The sequence below is a fragment of the Chiloscyllium punctatum genome, chromosome 16 (genome assembly GCF_047496795.1).
Source record: "Chiloscyllium punctatum isolate Juve2018m chromosome 16, sChiPun1.3, whole genome shotgun sequence".
Taxonomy (NCBI): Eukaryota; Metazoa; Chordata; class Chondrichthyes; order Orectolobiformes; family Hemiscylliidae; genus Chiloscyllium; species Chiloscyllium punctatum.
The window spans coordinates 2,337,080-2,359,672 of NC_092754.1; the positions used below are offsets into that span (position 1 = coordinate 2,337,080).

At 44.8% G+C, this 22,593-nt stretch overlaps 1 protein-coding gene across 19 annotated transcripts in view; it reads left to right on the top strand.

The window, feature by feature from the left end:
* Window positions 1-22,593, top strand: part of LOC140486895 (polyhomeotic-like protein 2) — a 255,858-nt gene that overhangs the window by 170,217 nt on the left and 63,048 nt on the right. For 15 of the 19 annotated variants that reach the window (XM_072585960.1, XM_072585965.1, XM_072585966.1 and 12 more), the window contains 4 exons: window positions 7,349-7,426; window positions 9,668-9,832; window positions 15,385-15,537; window positions 17,930-18,218. In XM_072585960.1, the coding sequence (XP_072442061.1) occupies window positions 7,349-7,426; window positions 9,668-9,832; window positions 15,385-15,537; window positions 17,930-18,218 (685 nt within the window). The remainder of the gene's footprint in view (window positions 1-7,348; window positions 7,427-9,667; window positions 9,833-15,384; window positions 15,538-17,929; window positions 18,219-22,593) is intronic. The other 4 variants (XM_072585977.1, XM_072585979.1, XM_072585968.1 and 1 more) reach the window with 3 other exon arrangements.

Below are 22,593 nucleotides of genomic sequence, written 5' to 3' on the forward strand. Positions count from 1 at the left end.
TGCTGTTGCTTGAGCTAAAATTATTTTCTTTTGTATTATAGAGTTCTAGAGATGTACAGCACGGAAACAGACCTTTCAGTCCAATCCATCCATGCCGGCCAGATATCCCAACCCAATCTAGTCCCACCTGCCAGCACCCAGCCCATATCCCTCCAAACCCTTCCTATTCGTATACCCATCCAAATGCCTCTTAAATGTTGCAATTGTACCAGCCTCCACCACATCGTCTGGCAGCTCGTTCCACACACGTACCACCCTCTGCGTGAAAAAGTTGCCCCTTAGGTCTCTTTTTTTTTTAATATATATCTTTCCCCTCTTCCCCCTAAACCTATGCCCTCTAGTTCTCGACTCCCTGACCCCAGGGAAAAGACTGTCTATTTATCCTATCCATGCCCCTCATAATTTTGTAAACCTCCTAAAAGGTCACCCCTCAGCTCCAGGGAAAACAGACCCAGCCTGTTGATCACCAGTGATTTTTCGTCTGGTGACAAAGCAATTGCTTTTGAATGCAGACTGATGTCAATGTTTGCATGCAGTACTGACAAGGTGTTGCTCTGAGGTGCTGGCTTTCAGATAAAACATTAAACTGGAAGATGGAAACGCACAACTTGAAAAAGACCATTTCCTGTCTGCTAACAATCTTTCAACATCTCAATACATAAACTTGAAAGGGTTCAGAAAAGATTTACAAGGATGTTGCCAGGGTTGGAGGATCTGAGCTATAGCGAGAGGTTTATAAAATCATGAGGGGCATTGATTGGGTAAATAGCTAAGGTATTTTCCCTGAGGTGAGGGAGTCCAGAACTAGTGGGCATAGGTTTAGGGTGAGGGGAGAGATTTAAGCGATCTAAGAGGCAACCATTTTATGCAAAGGGTGGTATGTGTATGGAATGAGCTATCGGGGGGAGTGGTGGAGGTTGGTACAATTACAATATTTAAAAGGCATCTAGATGGGTATATGAATAGGAAGGGTTTGGAGGGATATGGGGCAGATGCTGCCAAATGGGACTACATTAATTTAGGTTATCTGGTCAACATAGACAAGTTGGATTGAAGGGTCTGTTTCCATGCTGTATTTCTCTGACTCTATGAGCAGATTGGTTCTCCAAGGGAGTTCTCCTGGACAATATTTATTCTTTGAGAAAGTGAGGACTGCAGATGCTGGCGATCCAAGTCGAAGTGTGTGGTGCTGGAAAAGGCAGCATCTGAGGAGCAGGAGAATCAACGTTTTGAGGGCTCATTCCTGATGAAAGGCTTATGCTTGAAATGCCGGTGTTCCTGCTCCTCAGATGCTGTCTGACCTGCTGTGCTTTTCCAGTATCACTCTAATCTTGACTCTGATCGCCAGCATCTGCATTCCTCAACTTTCTCCCTGTCCAGTGCGCAATACTACAATTGTGTTTCGTCCTGATGGATAGTCAAAATGTTATTGTTGAGAATTTGGGGCTGTCCTGAAAAAGACATGGTAGGGCCGCCTGGGGAGAAGGCTAATGTTCTGTCCTTGCCATAATTATCTCCAATAATATAACAGTTTTAACAAGAATCAAGATGCTTTGATTCATGAAGATCAAGAGCTGATTTCTCACCACATCAGTCTGTGATGATCGCAGCAATTAGATCTGAGAATATTGCTGGGTTTTATGACATTGACCTACAGGGGGTAGCGAGTTTACAAAGTGATGCCCTTCATGTGGAAAGGGTTTCACAAGGGTTTGGTGGAAACCATCTGTTCTGTATATTTTCAGAAAACCTCTCCATCCTCAGACCGAAATCTCTATCGGGACTATACTCTGACCATTGTGACGGGTGGGTTTAGGAGGCGGACTGAGATTTGCCCATTGTTGGGCTGGCAGTCCTGGCCAATGGCAGGCTCCTGTCAGGTTAGAGACCTTCCCTGGGATCGATATGCAGGCAAAGAGCACCCTGTAGAGGGCTGACAGCTCATCTCTGGGTTCTTGATTATTTCTCCCCACCCATTCACCACCACCACCACCCCCAGCTGAAACATGCAGCCATTACTGTTTCCAAATGGGACTTTCCGTCTTCTCCATACTGATGTATTTTCTTTGCTCAGGCTACAACATTGAGAGAATCTCAGCCATGGGAGCATCTGAAACAGGGGCAGATATAGGCCATTCGGCCCCTCAACCAACTCTGTCATTCATAAGAACATGGCTGATCTGTTTGTTCCGAATTCAGCATTCCCATCTGCCCCCAGCAACCATACATCCTTATTAGACAGGAGAATCTTATCTACCCCCGGCTTATACAAATTCCCTCACCCTGCCTCCACTGCCTTCTTGGGCAAACAGTCCCAAAGTCAAAACATTCCCCTCTCTTTGCCCATCAAAGGCAGTCCCTCATTTTAAAACAGTGTTCCCTCATCTTGGACTGACCAACGAGAGAAGATGTCATTTCCACACTCACCTTGTTGAGATTGTTCAGGATTTTTCTACCCTTCAATTGGCTCATAGAACTAGAACCAGAACCGATCCAGCACAAACGGGACCATTTGGCCCGTTTTTGCCTGTGTTGACCCAAAGGTATCCCTCACTGTTGAACCTCAGTGGATTCAATCGCATTGTGTCCAGCCTTTCCTTGAAAGAACCTATTCATTCCATGAACTGATCTAGTAAATACAAAGTTGCTGGAGAAACTCACCAGGCATCATCTGTGGGGAGAGAAACAGAGTTCATGTTTCAGGTCTAGTGTGTCTGTGCGTTCAGAAGACTTGAAGCTTTAACTTTGGCTTCGCTTTCCACAGATGTTGCCAGCCTCGTTGAGTTTTTCCATTTCATTGATGTTTCAATCTCCATCATTGACAATACACTGCCTTCTACTAATTTAATAAACATCCTTTTGAATTACCTCCAAAACGTGTGCACCTTTCCTTTAAATAGAGAGCAAAGCTGCACCCAGTATTTGAGACGTGGTACATGTGCAGAGGAGGGTTTAATGCTAGCAGTGAATAGACAGTGACCTCTCTGGCCAGACAAAGCTGCAGATGTGACCATTGAGAGTGCAGGGCAGGTGGAGTGTTCGGAAATCTTAAATGCTTGCAACTTCCTCAACAGCAAGTAATGCGACCTCTGGAAGGAAGGTCAGAGCAGGAACAGCTGCAGTAGATTGCCAATAACACAGTCATTATTCCTGAGCAAATCGATAGCAGCTGGATTCCTCAGAGATTTGGAGTGGGACAGGTCAGTGTGACATGGAGACAAAGCGTATTTCTTGTAAACCCGCACAGCATGAAGTGTACAGGTTTAATACCTTGCAGTTTGTGTGCTTTACACTTCTTGAAGGTTTGTACAGTGCCTATTAAATTTTGCTTTTATTTCTGTCTCACTGTTATCTCCTGCCTGCCCCCAGCACTGTCCCTGATTCTTTGCTGAAGTTGCTCAGTATTATTAGGGTTCTGGATAAGATGCTGCAGGTAATCTCTCTATCCTGGGGTTAGAGAGCCCAGACCTCTTTCAGTATTATAAACACTCAAACTGCTGGAGAAACTCTGCAGGTCTGGCAGCATCTGTGGAGAAAAAGCAGAGTTAATGTTTCTGGTCCAGTGACACTCCTCCAAAACGTGTTTTGCCACGTTCCTTTGATTATATATCCTCCCCGATCCGGTCTCTCAGGTGTTTCCTTGTGTCTCTGTGTTGCACCGTCTTCAGGAGCATTGTGGAAAAGTAAAATCAGTGATAGTTTCATCTTAATATAAAACAAAGAACAGCTGATGCTGGAGATATGAAATGCAAACACTGCTGGAGAAACTCAGCAGGTCTGTGGAGAGAGAATGCAAGTTAACGTTTTGAGTCCAGCGATCCTTGTGTCATCTTGGTTTGACAAGTGAAGTAAAGAGATGGGATTTTAAAAGTATTTATGAGCATAGAAACTGGCCTTTCAGTCTGGGGTCAGTTAGCTCGGTTGGTTGGATGGCTGGTTTACAATGCAGCGTGATGCCAGTAGTGTGGGTTCAGTTCCCACGTCGGTTGAGATTACTGTCAAAGGCTTGCCTCATCCTTGCTCCTCATGGTGACCCTGGGATAAACCGCAACCAGTTGTTTCTCACCAATGAGAGAGCAGCTTTGTGGTCTGGTCAGCCTAGAGTGACTTTACTCCATTCTCTGTTCCTCTTCAACTCACAAATACTGGACATGCACATAAAAGCAGTCCATGCCATCTCTATAAGAGATCATATTTCTCAAGTGATCATTGAGTAGTAGATTGGTTTACCATTGATCACTCTTCCTTTTGATTCTCATTTCCTCATCTATTGAAAGAGATAATGTGGGAGGATTTGAAGGTCTATTGCTCAAGAAATTGTATGTTTTATGTTCACATTGCAGTCAACTATTTTAATTCTTGGAGATTTTCCATCTCTTCTGTGAAGACAGCAAATTAACTGTCTAGTTTCTCCAAGTGCCCCATCTTTAATGGGCCCACATGTGAAAGGACATAGGATACGTGTTGGTCAGTGATTTGCAGTTCTCTCTTATACCCCTTCCTAACTTGTATTCATGTTCTCATTTCCAATTCCTTGCCAATTTCTTGCCCCCCACACTCCACTTTGGATCCCAAAATACTCCATCCTCAGGCTTATTTCTATTTATGACATCCTTCTATATGTCTTCTGTTGATCTAACGCAATCGTTAACTTTTCATTAGCCACAGTGAATCACTTTCTTCCATTGGATATTTGAGAAATGGATATCTGTTCTAGACCTTGTTGCATTTCTTTAATTACTAGCCATTGTCTATCTGTCAATTCTTTGTGTACTTTTTCAACCTATCCCACCCAATGTGTTGTCATACTCCCATAGATTCCTTGGCTCAAATTTTAAGGTGCACATTTTAGGAAGCAGTATATCACATGCAAGCTTTCTGTTATATTGTGGTTATCTCCAAAACACTCCTCTACAGTAAGGGTTATTGATTATCCTTCTCTCATGGCTCACCAGGTCACCTGATGTCTAGGTGACTCCTCAATATAATTTTCCATGTTGTGCACACTCCAGGAATTCATCCTCCAAAGCGTCCATACGGACTTGTTTAACCCAGTTTATATACAAACTATTTAACCCAGTCTATATACAAACTGTTTAACCCAGTCTATATACAAATTGAAGTCACCTATTATTCCTGATTCACCCACGATACGTGAATTTCTAATTCCCTGATTTAGTGTGCCTACCATTCATGCTATAGTTTTGTTTTGTATGTTTATTCCCAAAAGCATTTGCTTTCCCTTTGTTTCTTAGATGCACTCAACCTGATTCTGTCCCGTGATTATTTGATCAATGATCCCCTCTATTAGCAGTGCTATCTCAGCACCTTTTTACCTTTTTTGTCTATCCCTCTACATGTAGAATATCCTTGGATATTCATTTTCCCACCCTCCTCATCCTTTTATTGCCCAAGTAATTTAATGCTCAATGTTTTAGGGGAGGCGATAGCCGAGTGGTATTTTTGCTGGGCTGTTAATCTGGCGCTGAAAATGTGTTGCTGGAAAAGCGCAGCAGGTCAGGCAGCATCCAAGGAACAGGAGAATCGACGTTTCGGGCATGAGCTCTTCTTCAGGATTGCCTCATTCCTGAAGAAGGGCTCATGCCCGAAACGTCGATTCTCCTGTTCCTTGGATGCTGCCTGACCTGCTGCGCTTTTCCAGCAACACATTTTCAGCTCTGATCTCCAGCATCTGCAGTCCTCACTTTCTCCTGTTAATCTGGAGACCCAGGTAATGTTCTGGGACTTGGGTTTAATCTCCTGCCACTGGTGTATGATGGAATTTGACTTCAATAAAAATCCAGAATTAAGAGTCTAATAATGATTATGAATAAAATTACAATTGTTGGAAAAACCCATCTGGATCACTCATGTCCTACAGGGAAGGACACTGCCATCCTTACCTTACCTGGCCTGGCCTACATGTGACTGCAGACCCACCACAATGTGGTTGACTCCCAGCTGCCCTCTGGGTAATTAGGGATGGGCAATAAATACTGGCCCAGCCATGATGCCCTTATCCTGTGAGTGAAATGATATGGGGGGGACCTCGTTTTCTTTCTGTGAACAATGAAGTCAAAGTGCATTTGGTTTGTGTCCTGCATACAACTTGAGTGAGCTGTATCTATCAGAATCCTTTGAGCAATGCTTCATTTGTGTTTTTATTCTTTTAAAGTGTCACTTTCTCTGCAGTTTTTATTCTCATTTTCTAGCTTCCTGTTAGAAACTGAAATGGTTTTAACTGCAAGTGATTTTAATTGCTGCAGACTTTAGAAAGCAACTGGACACAACAGGAGACGAACCTGCACTAATCTGGAAACCATTTCCACTTGTTGACAGGTCATTTCGTGTTTTTGAAATAAACTGGAAATTAAGCTGCAGCTGATGGTATATCCCACATAAATGAAACCTCCTGCTCTCCAAGGCCTAGACTCTGCAGGAGTCAGACGATTATCAGCTGTGTGGAGATTAATTTATGTTTATGAGCTCTGTCAGAATGTCCACCAGCAAAGGAGATGAGACTAGGGGAGAAAGCATTCCTTTGGGTGTGGCACCTTTTGTTGTTTGAGATGGGCAGCTCCAGCTCTAGTTAAAACGGGAAAGATTCTGTGGTGGCCTAGATGCTCAGAGTATTTCCTTTCACGGAGGAGTCTGGAACCATGGGAGCAGTTTCCAAATAAGGGATCTCCTGTTTAAGAATGAAATGAGGAGGAAGTTCTTCCCTCGATGTTTGTCTTAGGTTCTCTACTCCCGGAGAGCAGTGCAGGTTGGATCATTAAATACATCTAAGGCCAGATTAGACAGATGTTTGATTGACGAAGGAGTTCAGGGTATGGAGAATGGGCAGGAATGTGTCATTAAAGCCACAATCTGATTAGCCAATGATCTTATCAAATGGGGGAGCAGGCTCATTGGGCCAAATGGCCTCCATTGAAACCTTATAATCATTTATGGGGAGGCAATGGCTTTAATGGTATTATCGCTGGACTTTTAATCCAGAGACCCAGGTAACGTTCTGAGGACCAGGGTTTGAATTCCATCAGAGCAGATGATGGAATTTGAATTCAGTAAAAATCTTGAATTAAGAATATAATGATGACCATGAATCTATTGTTGATTGTCGAAAAAGACCCATCTGGTTCACTAATATCCTTTTAAGGAAGGAAACTGCCATCTTGACCTGGTCTGGCCTACATGTGACTCCAGGTCCACCACAATGTGATTAATTCTCAACTGCCCTCTGGGCAATTAGTGATGGGCAATAAATTCTAACCTAGCCAGTGACACCCACATCCTGTGAATGAATTTTAAAAAACCTTGTATCATTTCACCTCTTGTCTTTTTTCAGGCTAGTTTAGCGGCCAATAGACAGGGATCTTCACCGACTGGGAATGTGTCGCAGCAACCAGTCTCCTCTCAGACTACTGTGAGTAAAGAGCAATGGAGCAGCTCGGATTTCTAGACAATGCATTTATTTACACAGATGGCAAAGCTCAAACCAACAGGCAACAACTACACACTGCCTGAAACCTGTAAATCTTGTCTGAATCCTTTCAAGTTTCACAATATCTTTCCTTCAGCAGGGAGACCAGAATTGTATGTAGTATTCCAAAAGTGACCTAACCAATATCTTCTACAGCTGCAACATGACCTCCCAACTCCTGTACTCAATACGTTGACCAATAAAAGAGCGTACCAAACGCCGCCTTCACTATCCTATCTACCTGTGACTCCACTTTCAAGGAACTGTGAACCTGCACTCCAAGGTCTCTTTGTTCAGCAACACTCCCGAGGACCCCACTATTAAGTGTATACGTCCTGCGGTGATTTGCAGCACTTCATGTTTATCTAAATTTAAAGTCCGTCTGCTACTGCTTGGCTCCTGCAGTCCCATGACATTAGAGATGTTTGCACTCTGCCATTCCTCTCTTCCCCCCCACCCCCACCCCACACACTCTATTCCTTTGTTCTGTTGTTGGTGGCTGTGTCCTCCGTAGCTGCATCTCTATACTAGATTGACCTCACCCCTGAGTTCCCTTCTTTTAAATCACTCTGAAAAACCGTTTTCCTTTGACCAAGGTTTTAATTATCTGACCTATCATATCCTTTTGTGGCTGGTTGCCAAACTTTGTTTGTATAAAGCTCCTATGATGTGCTTTGGAAAGTTTGCTTACATTAAGGGTGCTGTATAAATGCAGGTTGTTCTTGTTATGTGATAGCAACATCTTTTCACAACCATCCCTCAGCTTGATTGCTGTGTGAGCTTTACAGAGTGGGTGATGTTCTCCTTTCACATTTTCCGTCTGCCTATCAAACACAGACCAGCCCCTTCTCTCCACATATTAAGGGGCTGTGTTTGTTGTAAAGGCCTGGGGAAGCCTGTTCCACACAATAGAATTGGAGCCTTCACTTGCAGGAGAGAAGGTCAATGAACATTACTGATTTGGCCCCCTATTCACCAAACCTCTTTCATGAAATATTTCCATGAGCGCTCCTTAAAACGTAGCTGTCAGTCACTGACTCCAGACCTTTTTTTTTGCAGAGTTCTCCAACTCTCCTGCCATCTTACTTCAGACCAGAGTCTGGAGCCATTTTAATGATTTTATGAGGGGATTAAGAGTGATGGTTTCAAGTTGCAGATAATGCAAAACTAGGGTGAAGTGGGAGTTGTGAGTGAGATGCAAAGATGTTTTGAGGGAATGTGTCGAGGTGGATTGAAATGTGACAATGGAATACAGTGCAGTGCGGAGAAGTGTGAGGTTAGGCACTTTGGTGGGAAACCAGAATTATGGAGTATTTCCCAAAGACAGGAGTTGAACTTTGTAGGGGTTTTGCATCTCCTTGTTTGAGCCACTGATAATTAATGTACACATTAGCAGGCAATTAGGAAAGCATGTGGTCTATTGGTCTTTATTGCAAGAGGATTTGTGAATAGGAACAATGCTGTCCTGCTGTAATTGTGTAGCGCACCGATGGGAGTGCACTTGGAATGTTGTGTGCAGTTTTGATTTCCTTATTTATGGAAGCCTACAGTGGCCAGAGAGGGAATGAAGCTGTAGGTTCACCAGGATATTTCCTGGGAATGGAAGGATTAAATAGAGGGGGGTGATATTCTGCAGAGTTAGAAGAATGAGAGGTGACCTCAATCAAACACACAACATTGGTGCTGGGTAATTGTCAGAAGTGTTTCCCAGGGCCTGATATCGGACCAGGGCCACAGACCCTGCATGAGGGGTCAGGCCATTTTTAGGACTGAGGGAGAGGATTCCTCTGTTCCGAGGGGGTGAATCTCGACCGAGCAGGCTTGAAGGGCTAAATGGCCTGCTGCTTCTCTGTTCTTTAAGTGTGAAACTGATGATGGCAATGTTGGTTCATAGGACACTGCAGTCCAATTGACCCAATCCCCCTCCCCTGTCATGACAGATTTTGGACAAATTACCTAAATAGCTATCTACAACATTCCTCCCAACTTTCCACTGAAGTCACCGGCAGGATTATGGATTCTGGAAAGTGCAAGCTGTTTGCGAATGAGAGTTTGAGTTCAGAGCTGAGAAAGGGCGAATGGAAGTTTAAATTTGCATTGGAAGTGGCATTCCTAAAGCACTGCGATTGAATTCTGTTTCCCATTAAAATGTTAATGGAAGGGCTTTGTGTTTCTTTGATTTAGATTAACCTCGCGACATCCCCTGCTGCTGCTCAGTTGATCAGCCGTGCTCAAAGTGTTAACTCTGCAGCTGCTACAGGAATCGCTCAGCAGGCTGTCTTACTGGGGAACTCCAACAGTCCCACACTAACTGCCAGCCAGGCACAAATGTACCTCCGGGCTCAGATGGTAAGCACCAACCTGGTACATACTCTAAGAAGTGTTGTATTTATAACACCATGTCAAACAGGCATCATCTTTACACACAGCCTATGTGTTTGATGATTAATCACCAGCTCACTGACCCCCCAGATCATTCTCTTTGAAGATTAACTTGGCAACATATAATTCAAGCATCATCTATAACCTTTGATCTTTTTATGGTCGTTTCTGTAGGGAGTCAATTAATATTCTTCCCAATTATATTCCAGTTTGAACATTTCTGTTTCCGGTCTGGTCATAGATTCTCACTATTAATTCTGATGGGACAGAGTGAACAGGAAAGTGAATCTGTGATGAATAATTACAAAATCAAATTTAAGCTGCAAGTTCACTGGGATCCCCTAGTAATCTGTTCCCAATACGATTTTCCAACTGTGCTATTCCATAATAATTTGGTAGGATGTTTGCTTATCAATATGATAACTTACTAATTTACTTAGTCTAATTAACAAAGCTTTTGGGGTGGTTTATATATCGTAGCTAGCTTATAACCAAGTGGTCTTGGTAGCACTATCCCATTTCAAAATGACTGACTAAAACCAGGAACAAGTGTTCAGTATTCACTTGCTGAAACTCTGACCCTCCTCCCCAGCAACCGCCCCAGCAACCTCCCCCCCCCCCCCCCCCCACCTCGCTTCCTGAGGAGGATGATTTGTTGGTGGCTTACACACCTGTATCAGTCACTCCTAGCATCCGCTGAAGTTGACATGGTTTGTTTGGAGCTTCATCATGGTTTTAACTGGATTATCACTTCGGGGGGTGGGGAGGTTAATGATGTCCCTCTCTACCTTCTCCCCACACCTGTTTCTGGCTGGACTCGTCTCTCACCTCTCCCGGGGTGTGGGCTGGTTCAATCCCCCTGCCAAATGGAGGAACGTTGGGCTCTGTTGAATGAGTATCCTGACCACTCGACCAGCTTGGATCAGAATCTGGGATTTTCCTGGTCAGTACAGTTCAGGAAGCACTGGCTGGGTAAATGCGCTGGGACCTTTACCCCCACACTGAGCCCAAAGCCATGGTTAGGAATGTGGTGACTGAGTCATAGAGATGTACGGTGTGGAAACAGACTCTTTTGGTCCAACCCGTCCATGCTGACCAGATATCCTAAATTAACTTAATCCTATTTGCCAGCACTTGGCCCAGGTACCCCTAAACCCTTCCTATTCATATACCCATCCAGATGCCTTTTAAATGTTGTAATTGCACCAGCCTCCACCACTTCCTCTGGAAGCTCATTCCATACACGTACCACCCTCTGCGTGAAAAAGTTGTTCCTTTAGGACCCATTTAAACCATATCCCCCTCACCCTAAATCCACACCCTCTAGTTCTGGACTCCACCACTCCAGGGAAAAGGCCTTGTCTATTTACCCTATCCATGCCCCTCATAATTTTATAAACCCCTATAAGGTCATCCCTCAGCTTCTGATGCTCCACGGAGAACAGCCCCAGCCTGTTCAGCCTCTCTGTAGCTCAGATCCTCCAACCCTGGCAACATCCTTGTAAATCTTTTCTGAACCCTTTCAAGTTTCACAGCATCTTTCCGACAGAAGGAGACCAGAATTGCACGCAATATTCCAACAGTGGCCGAACCAACATCCTGTACCTCTGCAACATCACCTCCCAACTCCTGTACTCAATACTCTGACCAATAAAGGAAAGCATATCAAACGCCTTCTTCACTATCCTGTCTACCTGTGATTTTCGCTTAAGTGACTGTGAGGCTCCAGGTCCAGTGAAGCTGCTGGTGTTTCCCTGACATTCAGCTGCTTGGTCCCAGTCAGGGAAATGTCTGTCACTATGGTGACCCAGTGCTGAAAAACCCACGTGGTGATGAACAAGGAGAGTATGAACTCCATATCTATCAATCACACCCTCTGGTTTAGTCTCCGTATTCCCTGGCCCCCTGGACAGTGAGGAACAGGAGTGCAGACCACATGAGCAGCACTCACCCGTGAAATTGCAGGTGAGCCATTATTCACTCTGGATACTCCCTACAGAGAGGTTCCAGCCCTGAGGCCGCTTCTCCTGTACTAACCCAGCCACTCGACATTGAACTCTCTCCAAACTGCTTCACTGGGATGGATATTCGAAAGCTGTACTGTTTATCTGTCTCACACTGAGCAAGTATCAATACGGCGCAGGTCACTTTGCAATCTGTAAGAATTGGAGAGTACGACACAGTGAGAGAGAGACACATGCTCACACCGACACACAGAGAGAGAGAGAGAGAGAGACGCTCTCACAGACAGAGCGACCGAGGTGCACACAGTGGCACACACCAACACAGGGACAGCGAGATGCGCGCACACGTACATGCACGCACACACAAGCGCGCGCGCACACACACGAGAGAATGAGACACACACAAAAAAGACACAGAGCAAGATACATAAAGACAGTGAGGAGAGCTGGGGGAGCTGATGTTGGGGAAATACTCCTTTGTGCCTTTGGGGAAGGGAAGTGAAAGATCAGCTTGGGCTTTCTAGCATACATTGGGTCTCCTGTCTCTTGCTGGGTGTATTTGGAGATGAAAGTGGGTAGGGGGGGTGAAGAGAGAGAGAGAGATATTCATTCCGGCTTTACTCCTCAGATTGTGCTTTGTACTTTGAGAAGAGCCACATAGGGAGGTACGAGAGGTTGTGTGTTGGTTTGTATAGAACTGCAGTGACAATGGTATTGTAACACCTTCCATGTCCTGAGATGCCCAGGCGAGTGTCATCGTGATGAATGCCAGTTTCTTTTCAGGAGGTGTTGAGCAGGTTCCAGAGATCAGGAAGAGTGAAGCCATGGAGGGATTTGAAAACAAGGATGAAAATTTTAAAGGAGGAAATGAGGACTGCAGATGTTGGAGATCAGAGCTGAAAATGTGTTGCTGGAAAAGCGCAGCAGGTCAGGCAGCATCAAAGGAGCAGGAGAATCGATGTTTCGGGCATCAGCCCTTCTTCAGGAATCCTGAAGAAGGGCTCATGCCCGAAACGTCGATTCTCCTGCTCCTTGGATGCTGCCTGACCTGCGCTTTTCCAGCAACACATGAAAATTTTAAAATTGAGTCAGGGCTTAGTTGGGTGTAGGCCATTGAGCACAAGGACAGATACTGTGGGACAGTGACATGGTGACAGTGTCACTGCATTTTTGCCAATCCAGAAACCCCAGCCATGGCAACTAGTAGAATTTAAATTCAATTAATCCATCTGGAATTGAAAGCTAGTCTCTGGTGACTGTGACAACTATCGTTGAGTATTTCTCTCTGGGTGTAGGTTTGCTCGCTGAGCTGGAAGGTTCATGTTCAGACATTTTGTCAACATACTAGGGAACATCTTCAATGAGCCTCTGGACGAAGCATTGTTGATGATTCCCGCTTTCTCTTTATATGTTTGAGTTTTTTTTGGGTTGGGATAAGGGAGGACACCACTTTGACTGGGACAACACATCCATTTTAGGACAAGCCAAACAGAGACATGCATGAGAATTCGTAGAAGCATGGCAATCCAACTGGAACTCTATCAACAAACATATTGACTTGAACAGGAAATGACATCACCAACCCAAAGAAACCCAAACATATAAATAGAAAGCAGAAATCATCAGCAGTGCTTTGTCAGGAGGCTCACTGAAGATGTTACGTAATTTTGTGAAGAAACACCTGAACATGAACCTTCCAGCTCAGTGAGCAAACCTACATCCAGAACCTCAACCTGAGCTACAAATCTTCTCAAAACTCGCTAACACCTATGGGTGCAATACAGTATTTCTCTTGCTCTGTGTGTGTGTCACTGTCTCTGCCCCCACCCCTAGTACGTGTGTCCCTCTCTCACTCTTTTTCCCCACCCCCCCACCCCCACCCCCCTCAATGTAGATGAGGGATAATTTGGGGATGGATGCTCATGTTGTCCCACTTCTGCCCTGTATCTGGTTCACTAATGTCCTTTTTATGGAGGGAAATTTGCTGTCTTTACCTATGCTGGCCTCCATGGGACTCCAGACCCACAGCAATGGGGTTTATTGATAATTGCCCTCTGAAATGGTTCAGCAAGCCACTCCATTCAAGGGCAATTAGGGCTGGACAACAAATTCCAGCCTTGCCAGGGATAGCTGCATCCCGGGATGAATAGTTGCAACTTAGGAGACTTTTAGATGGCCTGAAGTTCAAGTGTGTAATTTCTGAGGAGTATCTAGAAATAATACAAAACAGGAGTAGATAAGGGTTTCGGCAACAAATAAACTGAGGCCAGAATAGGGCCGAGACATGCTCCAAAGGTGAAATTAGACTATCCGTATGATGGCCTTGGGTATATAATTGAAAATCCAGCTCTGGTTCAGACACAGCAGTGATGGTGTGTATTATATCCCAGAGAGCAATGACCCTTCAGAACAACATCAGTCACTCCCTCTGAGAGAACCTGTGAAAATGACCATGAAATTGTTAAAGGGGAGATGTTTAATGATAACTAAATGTTAATCATCCTGTGACATCACCTCTAGCTCGAATCTAAACATTTACACAAAAAACTAACCAGACCCACACCAATTGAAGATTACAATTGACTATAAATATCTGGGTGGTTTTGTTTCAAACTGATGTTTTGTATCATCTGTGCTTCCCCGAATGTGGCTCGCTACCAGCCAGAATCAGTGGGATATAAAGGATCAAGTGGCAGTGCCATCCCTGGCAGCATTCAAATCCCCCTGTCATCGCTGCTCTAATCTGTTGCTGGAATCTTGCTCTGTCTGCTCCAGCCACCCATCTGATCATGTCATTCCGATAGATCTGTGTTTTGTGTTGCTTTTTATAGTTTGCACTGAGGGAGGTGGATGAAACCTCTCTCAAAGATTAATTCTGGTATCTTCCATGCTCTTTCTTTGGTTCCTACTAGTCTGTTTTTTTTTCTCCCAATGTTCAACAGCAAATGTGCATTACTGGAGGTGGGAAAACAAAACCGTTTTTATTTCCAATTCACTTTGCATCTGTTTAAATTACAGGAGGTGTACTCACCTCACCACCCCCCTCACCACCCCCTCCAGACAGATTGACCACCCCTCCCTGCATGCGCACACATGCTCTAGCACATGCACGTTTCCAGACACTAACCCCCCCCCCCCTCCCCCAACCCCCAACAAGAGACAAACACCCACGTGTACGTACCCACCCAGTCTCAGACCCAAAAGACACTGTTCCTGGTCAGGCTCAGCAGAGATGTACCCCACAGTTAAGCAGTTGGCCAGAGCCTGGGTGAGGCCCAGCCACTGGTACTCGGAATGGGATGCATTGCAAAGCTGCCTCACTGAACACCAAAACATTTAAAATAAACCAGGCAGCTGGTGAATATGAATTCAACTTTCAGGAACAAGTAATGTTTCTTCACTTCAGGGAGCATCCACCTCCCCTCCAGTTCAGTTTGCTGTGTGGTTTGTTGTTTCGAGTTAAGACTATGTATTAGCATCTGACGAACTCTGTTCTTTTCTGCCCAAGGCACCTTTTGGTAAGGTAAAAGGCAACACATTTCATGTAATTTTCAGGCACAGCAAAGTAACCTTGTGCAAGTAGCTAGGACCCTAGGACGTGCTGTTCCTTTGTCCCCCCAGCTCATTTTCACACCCACTGCCACAGTCGCTGCTGTCCAGCCTGAGGTCACCATCTCTCCAGCGAATCAACAATCCGCTGCTCCACAGGTCAGTTTGTCAAACTCTCGCTCGGTACTTTGAAATCTGAATTGATGAGCTAAGTGTTTTTAAGGAGTTACTGGCAGAAAGTCTGCCTCAAACCTTTTAAAGTTTAACCTGTTAGATATGTGATGAGCTTGACTTTCTCTCTCTCTCTCTCTCCCATTGGGTAACTGAAGGTTGTGGAATGCGATGTAGGCGGTGCCATAACCACTGCATTTGCTTGTCCCCTCAAGTCACTGTGTTATAGTTTGGCTGTGGGCCCCGCCTCACTGAGGCATCCTCTCGCCCCTCAGGAAAGGAGGTTATACTTGAGGAAACTTTCCCAAGCTGACCCCAGGGTCATGTCAAATGAGCCATTAAAACTGAGGCCCTGTCACCCCCTTGAGTGGGTGATAAAGGTGTCATGATCCCTAGGTTGAAGAAGAACAGAGATATTGGATCAAAGTCTGGACAATATCACACTCAGTTGCTTAAACTTGTCCATTGGGATACCTCGACTCCTCGGTCAGAGTTCCTTCAGTGTGATCAGGTCCCATATTAAATCCTTTGAATGTGTGGTTTAAAAGTGACTTCACTTGACCTCAACTGTTCACTGTGGAGCGGCTGTGACCTGTGAGCTGTTGGAATGAGACTGTCAGCTGCTCTCAATCCCGTTCCTGACTCTGACGCTGTGAAACCAACCACCCGTTGGGGAAAAGCTCAGACAAACGAGTAAATGTTGAGGATTGTCTGAAAGGGAGAATGAGAGTCAAGAAATGGTGAGCTTTCAGGAGGGAATGCTCTTAACAGCCAAAGGCACAGCCCCCAATGGTGGAGCAATTTGATCAGTTGTGAAAATATTACTTGCAGTGTTCAGCAACAAAGGATCAGAGGTTCTGGATTAACATTTACAAAAATCAAGGGCAAAACTGAAAGAGATGGTTTAACACACTTAGAGTATGTCGCCACAAACTAAAGGTTATGGGATTTGAATAAAAGACCCTAAGCACTGGCACAGGACTGATGGGCCGAATGGCCTCCTGGATGTTACCACTTGTTCTGGAAGGTGCTGTATGTACAGTTGCTCTATCAACAGCAACATTAACACACTTCAGAAAAACCTGACCCCACACAACAGTGTATTCCCCAGACCTTCTTCACTATCCCATTGCCAGCCCAGACCTGTATCTTGTTTCCTTCCTGGAGAGCTGGGTCCTGCTGCCAGTGCGCGGGAGAGATAGGATAAAACTAGGCAGCCACCCAGCTCACTAGTTTCCTGTGACATAAGCAAGCATTCCCATGGTGGCAAACCGAGGGTTACACAGTGTTCAATGGCCTTTCTGGGGTCACACACTCTGAACATAAAGGGGTTCCTGCAGCTGGTCAGAGGGAGTGTGTGCGCTCAGAGCCTTGTTTAATCTCTGGGAGCAACAATACAAATGTGTCTGAGGTCAGAGAGACTTCATCATCCCAGGCCTGCACTGGGAAATGGGATGGTAAAGCTCTGGTCTTTGACAAAACCAAGTTGGTTACCTCCTGTCCTTCCTGACCCTGTCTCTCTTTCCTGAGTCTGAGGTCTTCAGCACAGAATAAGACCCTTCAGCCCATCAGGTCTGCACCACCTCACTCTTCAAATCCCATTATTCAGCATATGGCCCAAAGCCTTGAAAATGAGTGCACGTTTAAATATTTAAATATTATGAGGGTTTCTGCCTCCTTCACCCTTACAGACAGACAGTTCCAGATTCCCACCGCCCTCTGGATGAAAGGTTATTCCTGCCCTTTCCCTTTAAATCTATGTCCCCTGGTCATTCATTTCACCCCACCCTCAACCCATCAAGGGGAGAGGTTCCTTCCTGTCTATCCAATCAATGTCCCTCATTATTTTAAATCTGTCAATGATGTGCCCCTTCTATCTCCTCTGCTTTAATAAAAGCAACCCTAGTTTGTCCAAAAACACAGATTGCTGGAAAAACTCAGCAAGTCTGGCAGCATCTGTGGAGATGACCCTTTCCCCAGAACTCCCTAAACTGTCCAGTCTCTGTGTCGAGTAGCTGGTGATAATATTGCTGTCAGTAATCTCAAAACTATCTTACAAAACAAAAAAAAAATCTGTTTTGTGCAACTCCTGTCAGATCCCATCATGGGGTTCACAGCCAGTTGTAAAAATCGGACCCAACATGGGAAGTGCAATCTCAACCTCTCAGCTCAATCCCCTTGACTTGGAGAGACCTTGTGGTTATTACTGCAATGGTGGTGACAGCTTCAGATTTACTCAGCATTCCCTTGCATTTAAAATTGAACCTTTTATTTTCCAAGTGGGATTAATTGTAAAGTTTTGTTTTGGTGCCTGTGAAATTTTGCTGACCATGTTGTGTCTAAAACAGTCTCACTTTCAAGTGGATCGTCCTTCTTGCAGGTGCAAAATTTAGCAATAAGAAGTCAACAGAATACAGCAGCAACAGTCCAACCACAACTTCAAAGCGTCACTCTGAAAGCTACCCCCTCCGTTCAGCAAGTTTCAACGACCTCCCAGGCGAAAACTTCAGGACCAGCTCCTGTGGCTGCTACTAAAGGAGGCCAGTCTGAAAACATGGCAGACAGTGGAAAGAAGAGTGAAATAGTCAACTCTTCCAGCACTGACACCAGAGCGGTCAGTGTGACCCCCACAGCAACCCCTGTGACCACACACGCCCTCATTACCACAGGTGAGGTTATTGCCTTCAAACAACAACACTCTGCATTTAGATAGCCTTTGGTGCACTCGAACATCCCAGGCTGCTTCACCAGAGTGATGATCAAACAAAAATGACTTTTGAGTATCACTGAAAGTAGACCAGAAGTTGAAGCTTCTCAGTTTTATACTGAACAGAGCCAGGACGTGGCAACTGACCTTGGGGGATGGGGGTTGGGTGAGAGAGATTTTATGCAGCACGAGGAAAAGATTGGTTCGGCCATCATTAGCATGGAGAACAGTTAATTGTCAATCTTCAATCTTAAACAACCAATCTTCATTCTCAGACCAATTCTGACATCTTCATTCTCAGACAGAGCAAAGATAAAGGGAATGTAGAGACAATTAGTTTGTGCTGCATCCTCATGGCAAAATCCTGACCAATCAGAATCTTCCATACAAGTGTGCCCTTGAACTGTGGGAAGCTAGGGAAGTGATTGATGGGTCCCTTGCTGAGATATTTGTATCACCGATAGTCACAGGTGAGGTGCTGGAAGACTGGAGGTTGGCAAACGTGATGCCATAATTTAAGAAGGGCGGTGAGGACAAGCCAGGGAACTATAGACCAGTGAGCCTGATGTCGGTGGTGGGCAAGTTGTTGGAGAGAATCCTGAGGGATAGGATGTACATTTATTAGGAAAGGCAAGGACTGATCAGGGATAGTCAGCATGGCTTTGTGCGTGGGAAATCCTGTCTCACTAACTTGAGTTTTTTAAAGAAGTAATAAAGACGATTGATGAGGGCAGAGTAGTGGGTATGATCTATATGGAGATGAAAGTGAGGACTACAGATGCTGGAGATCAGAGTCAAGATTAGAGTGGCGCTGGAAAAGCACAGCAGGTCAGGCAGCATCCGAGGAGTAGGAAAATCGACGTTTTGGGCAAAAGCCCTTCATCCAGCACCACTCTAATCGTGATCTATATGGACTTCAGTGAGGTGTTCGACAAGGTTCCCCATGGGAGACTGATTAGCAACGTTATATTTCATGGAGTACAAGGAGAGCTATCCATTTGGAAACAGAATTGGCTTGAAGATAGAAGACAGAAGCTGTGGTGGAGGGTTGTTTTTCCGACTGGAGGCTTGTGACCAGTGGAGTGCCACAGGATTGATGCTGGGTCAACTGTTTTTGTCATTTTATATAAAATTATTTGAATGTGAGCATGAAATGTATAGTTAGTAAGTTTGCAGATGACACCAGAATTGGAGATGTTAGTGGACAGCAAAGAGGGTTACCTCAGATTACAACAGGATCTTGATCAGATGGGCCAATGGACTGAGGAGTGGCAGATGGAGTTTAATTTAGATAAATGCGAGGTGCTGCATTTTGGGAAAGCAAATTAGAGCTGGACTTATACACTTAATGGTAAGGTCCTAGGGAGTGTTGCTGAACAAAGAGACCTTAGAGCGCAGATTCATAGTTGCTTGAAAGTAGAGTCACAGATAGGATAGTGAAGATGATGTTTGGTATGCTTTCCCTTATTGGTCAGAGCATTGAGTACAGGAGTTGGGAGGTCATGTGTGGCTGTGCAGGACATTGGTTAGACCACTTTTGGAATATTGTGTACAATTTTGTCTCCTTCCTATTGGATGGACGTTGTGAAACTTGAAAGAATTGAGAAAAAGATTTACAAGGATGTTGCCAGGGTTGGAGGATTTGAGCTATACGGAGAGGCTGAACAGGCTGGGGCTGTTTTCCCGGAGCGTCGGAGGCTGAGGGGTGACCTTTTATAGAAGCTTTTAAAATCATGAGGGGCATAGATAGGATAAATAGACACCCTGGGGTGAGGGAGTCCAGAACTGGAAGGCATAGGTTTAGGGTGAGAGGGGAAAGATATAAAATAGACCTAAGGGGCAATGTTGCCATGCAGAGGGTGGTACGTGTATGGAATGAGCTGCCAGAGAATGTGGTGGAGGCTGGTACAATTGCAACATTTAATAGGCATTTGGATGGGTATATGAATAGGAAAGGTTTAGAGGGATATGGGCCAAGTGCTGGAAAATTGGACTAGATTGGGTTGGGATATCTGGTCTGCATGGACGTGTTGGACCAAAGGGTCTGTTTCCATGCTGTACATCTCTATGACCTGCCTGCTCCGAGAATGAAGATTGCCAATTAACTGTTCTTGCTCCATCTCCACTCTAATGATGGCCTGGCCAATCAGCACCCGTTTCCCATTCTGTATAAATGGTGCCTCTTTTCTTACATCTGTTCCTTGTTCTTATGAGTGTGAGACAAAACGCTTTAATTCCTTCTTTCTTTTAGGCATTGTCGAAAATTGACACACTCACATATGATGATATGAGGGCAGATTGTCAAAAACTCAGTTGATGTGGACTTTTATGGTTTAAAAACAAGGGGGAAGAAAGATTTTGAAAGTGAAGTCAGAGCTCATAGCCATTCGTGGTGAAGTGATTGGGATTCAGGATTCAGTTTGAGGCCAGGATTGGAGACACGCAAGTATAAGCTAGGCTGGAGAAAGTTCCATCGCAGGGGTGAGGCATCGGTAGTGGCAAGGCAGTCCTTGAAGGGATCTGAAAAGAAGGATAAGAATTTTTAAATCATGAGCCAGCAGCCAATTAGGTCATTGTGCACAGCTCAATTCTACCCCAGAAGAGATTCCAATGATCCAAAAACGATGATTCTTCTCCCTTGTAGCAGCTCCTCAGCCAATGTTTATCTGCTCTATCCTCCTATTCCTACCCTCTCTAGCTTGTAGCACTGGGAGTAATCCAGATATTACTATCCTTGAGGACCTCCTTTTTTTAAATTCCTGCCTAACTTCCTGTATTCTCCCTTCAAAATCTTATCCTTCCCTCTTCCTCTGTCATTAGTTTCAATGCATGCAACCACCTCTTGCTAATCACACTCTCCTTTTTGAGAAAATTCTGCACCCTCTGAGATATCCCTGATCCTGGCTGCAGGGAGACAACACAGCATTCTGAGGTCTCACTGCCAGCTGCAGAAACATCTGTCTGTACTTCTGACTAGACAATCCCTTATTACAATTGATCGCTTGGAATCTGGTGTGTCCCTCATTACGTTAGAGCCAGTCTCGGTACCAAAAACCTGGCAGTCAGTGCTACATTCCCCTGAGAGTCCACCACCCCTTATTTTCCAAAACTATGTATCTGTTTGAGATGGGGATAGCCACAGGAGATTCCTGCACTACTGGCTTTCTCCCCCCCAACCTTTTCTGGAACTAACCCATCCACCTGACTGTATCTGGGGTTTACCTCCCTTCCTGCAATTACCATCCGTCCCACTGTCTGGCTCCTGTAAGTTCCTCATTGCCTCGAACTGCCACTGCAACCAATCCATGTGACCTGATAGGATTCGCAACCAAACACCCATCCTGCAGACATAATTATCAGAAAGAAGGAAACTGTCTCTAATCTCTGACAGGAAAAGCATATCACTGTACTGAAGGCCATCTTTGCAGCTTAACAAATTACAGACACGGAAATAGCAGTCCTACTGCTTTAAAAGCACAGTTCCAGGCTGACATAGACCTATGTTTTCAAGTTTAATCAAGAGACACACCTCAATAACTCAAATTCTCCATTTCTGGAAACATCCTGATAAATCTTTTCTGAATCCTCTCAATTTAATAATATCCTTCCTCTAGCAGGGTGACCAGAACACAACACTCCAGAAGAGGCTTCACCAAGGTTCTGTACCATCTCAACATTTCGAGGGTCTGAGCAGTGAAGACAAACATTCTAAATGCCTTTTTTACCAACCTGTCTGTCTCTGATGTAAATGCCAAAGAACTACATACAGTACCTGCACTATGGTTCAGCCACACTTCAATAGCAAACATAATAGCTTGCTTACTCTTCCCTCTGTGCCTACTTGTTATGAAGTAATCTCGAAATATTGACTCCTGCTTTGGTTTGTTTTTGTTTTGGCCTCATCAACTGAGGTAGCAATTTGGAGTGATTTTTGTGTATTTGTACCTTCTGATTTCTTTGTCCTTTCATTGTCATTTAGAGTCTTATCCAAGTTTTATATGTGAACTCTTTTTGCATTTCTTTCCAAACTGAAGTACCTCATCTACATATTGGTATGATGTTAATTTGAGGGAAAGTGGAGTGGAGAGCTTCCTCACCCTTTGAGATATTGTGCGACCATCTTCTTTGTCTGTTTTACAAAGGACAGTTGGGTTTGATATAAAGCCTCTCTCTTGAAAAGAGAGCAGCTCCAACAGTGCAGCAGCCCCACCAGGCTGTAGTGGAGGGCTGAGATCAGAGTGGTGCTGGAAAAGCACAGCAGGTCAGGCAGCATCCGAGGAGCAGGAAAAGTCAATGTTTCAGGCAGGAGCCCTCCATCAGGAATCAGTAATGAAGGG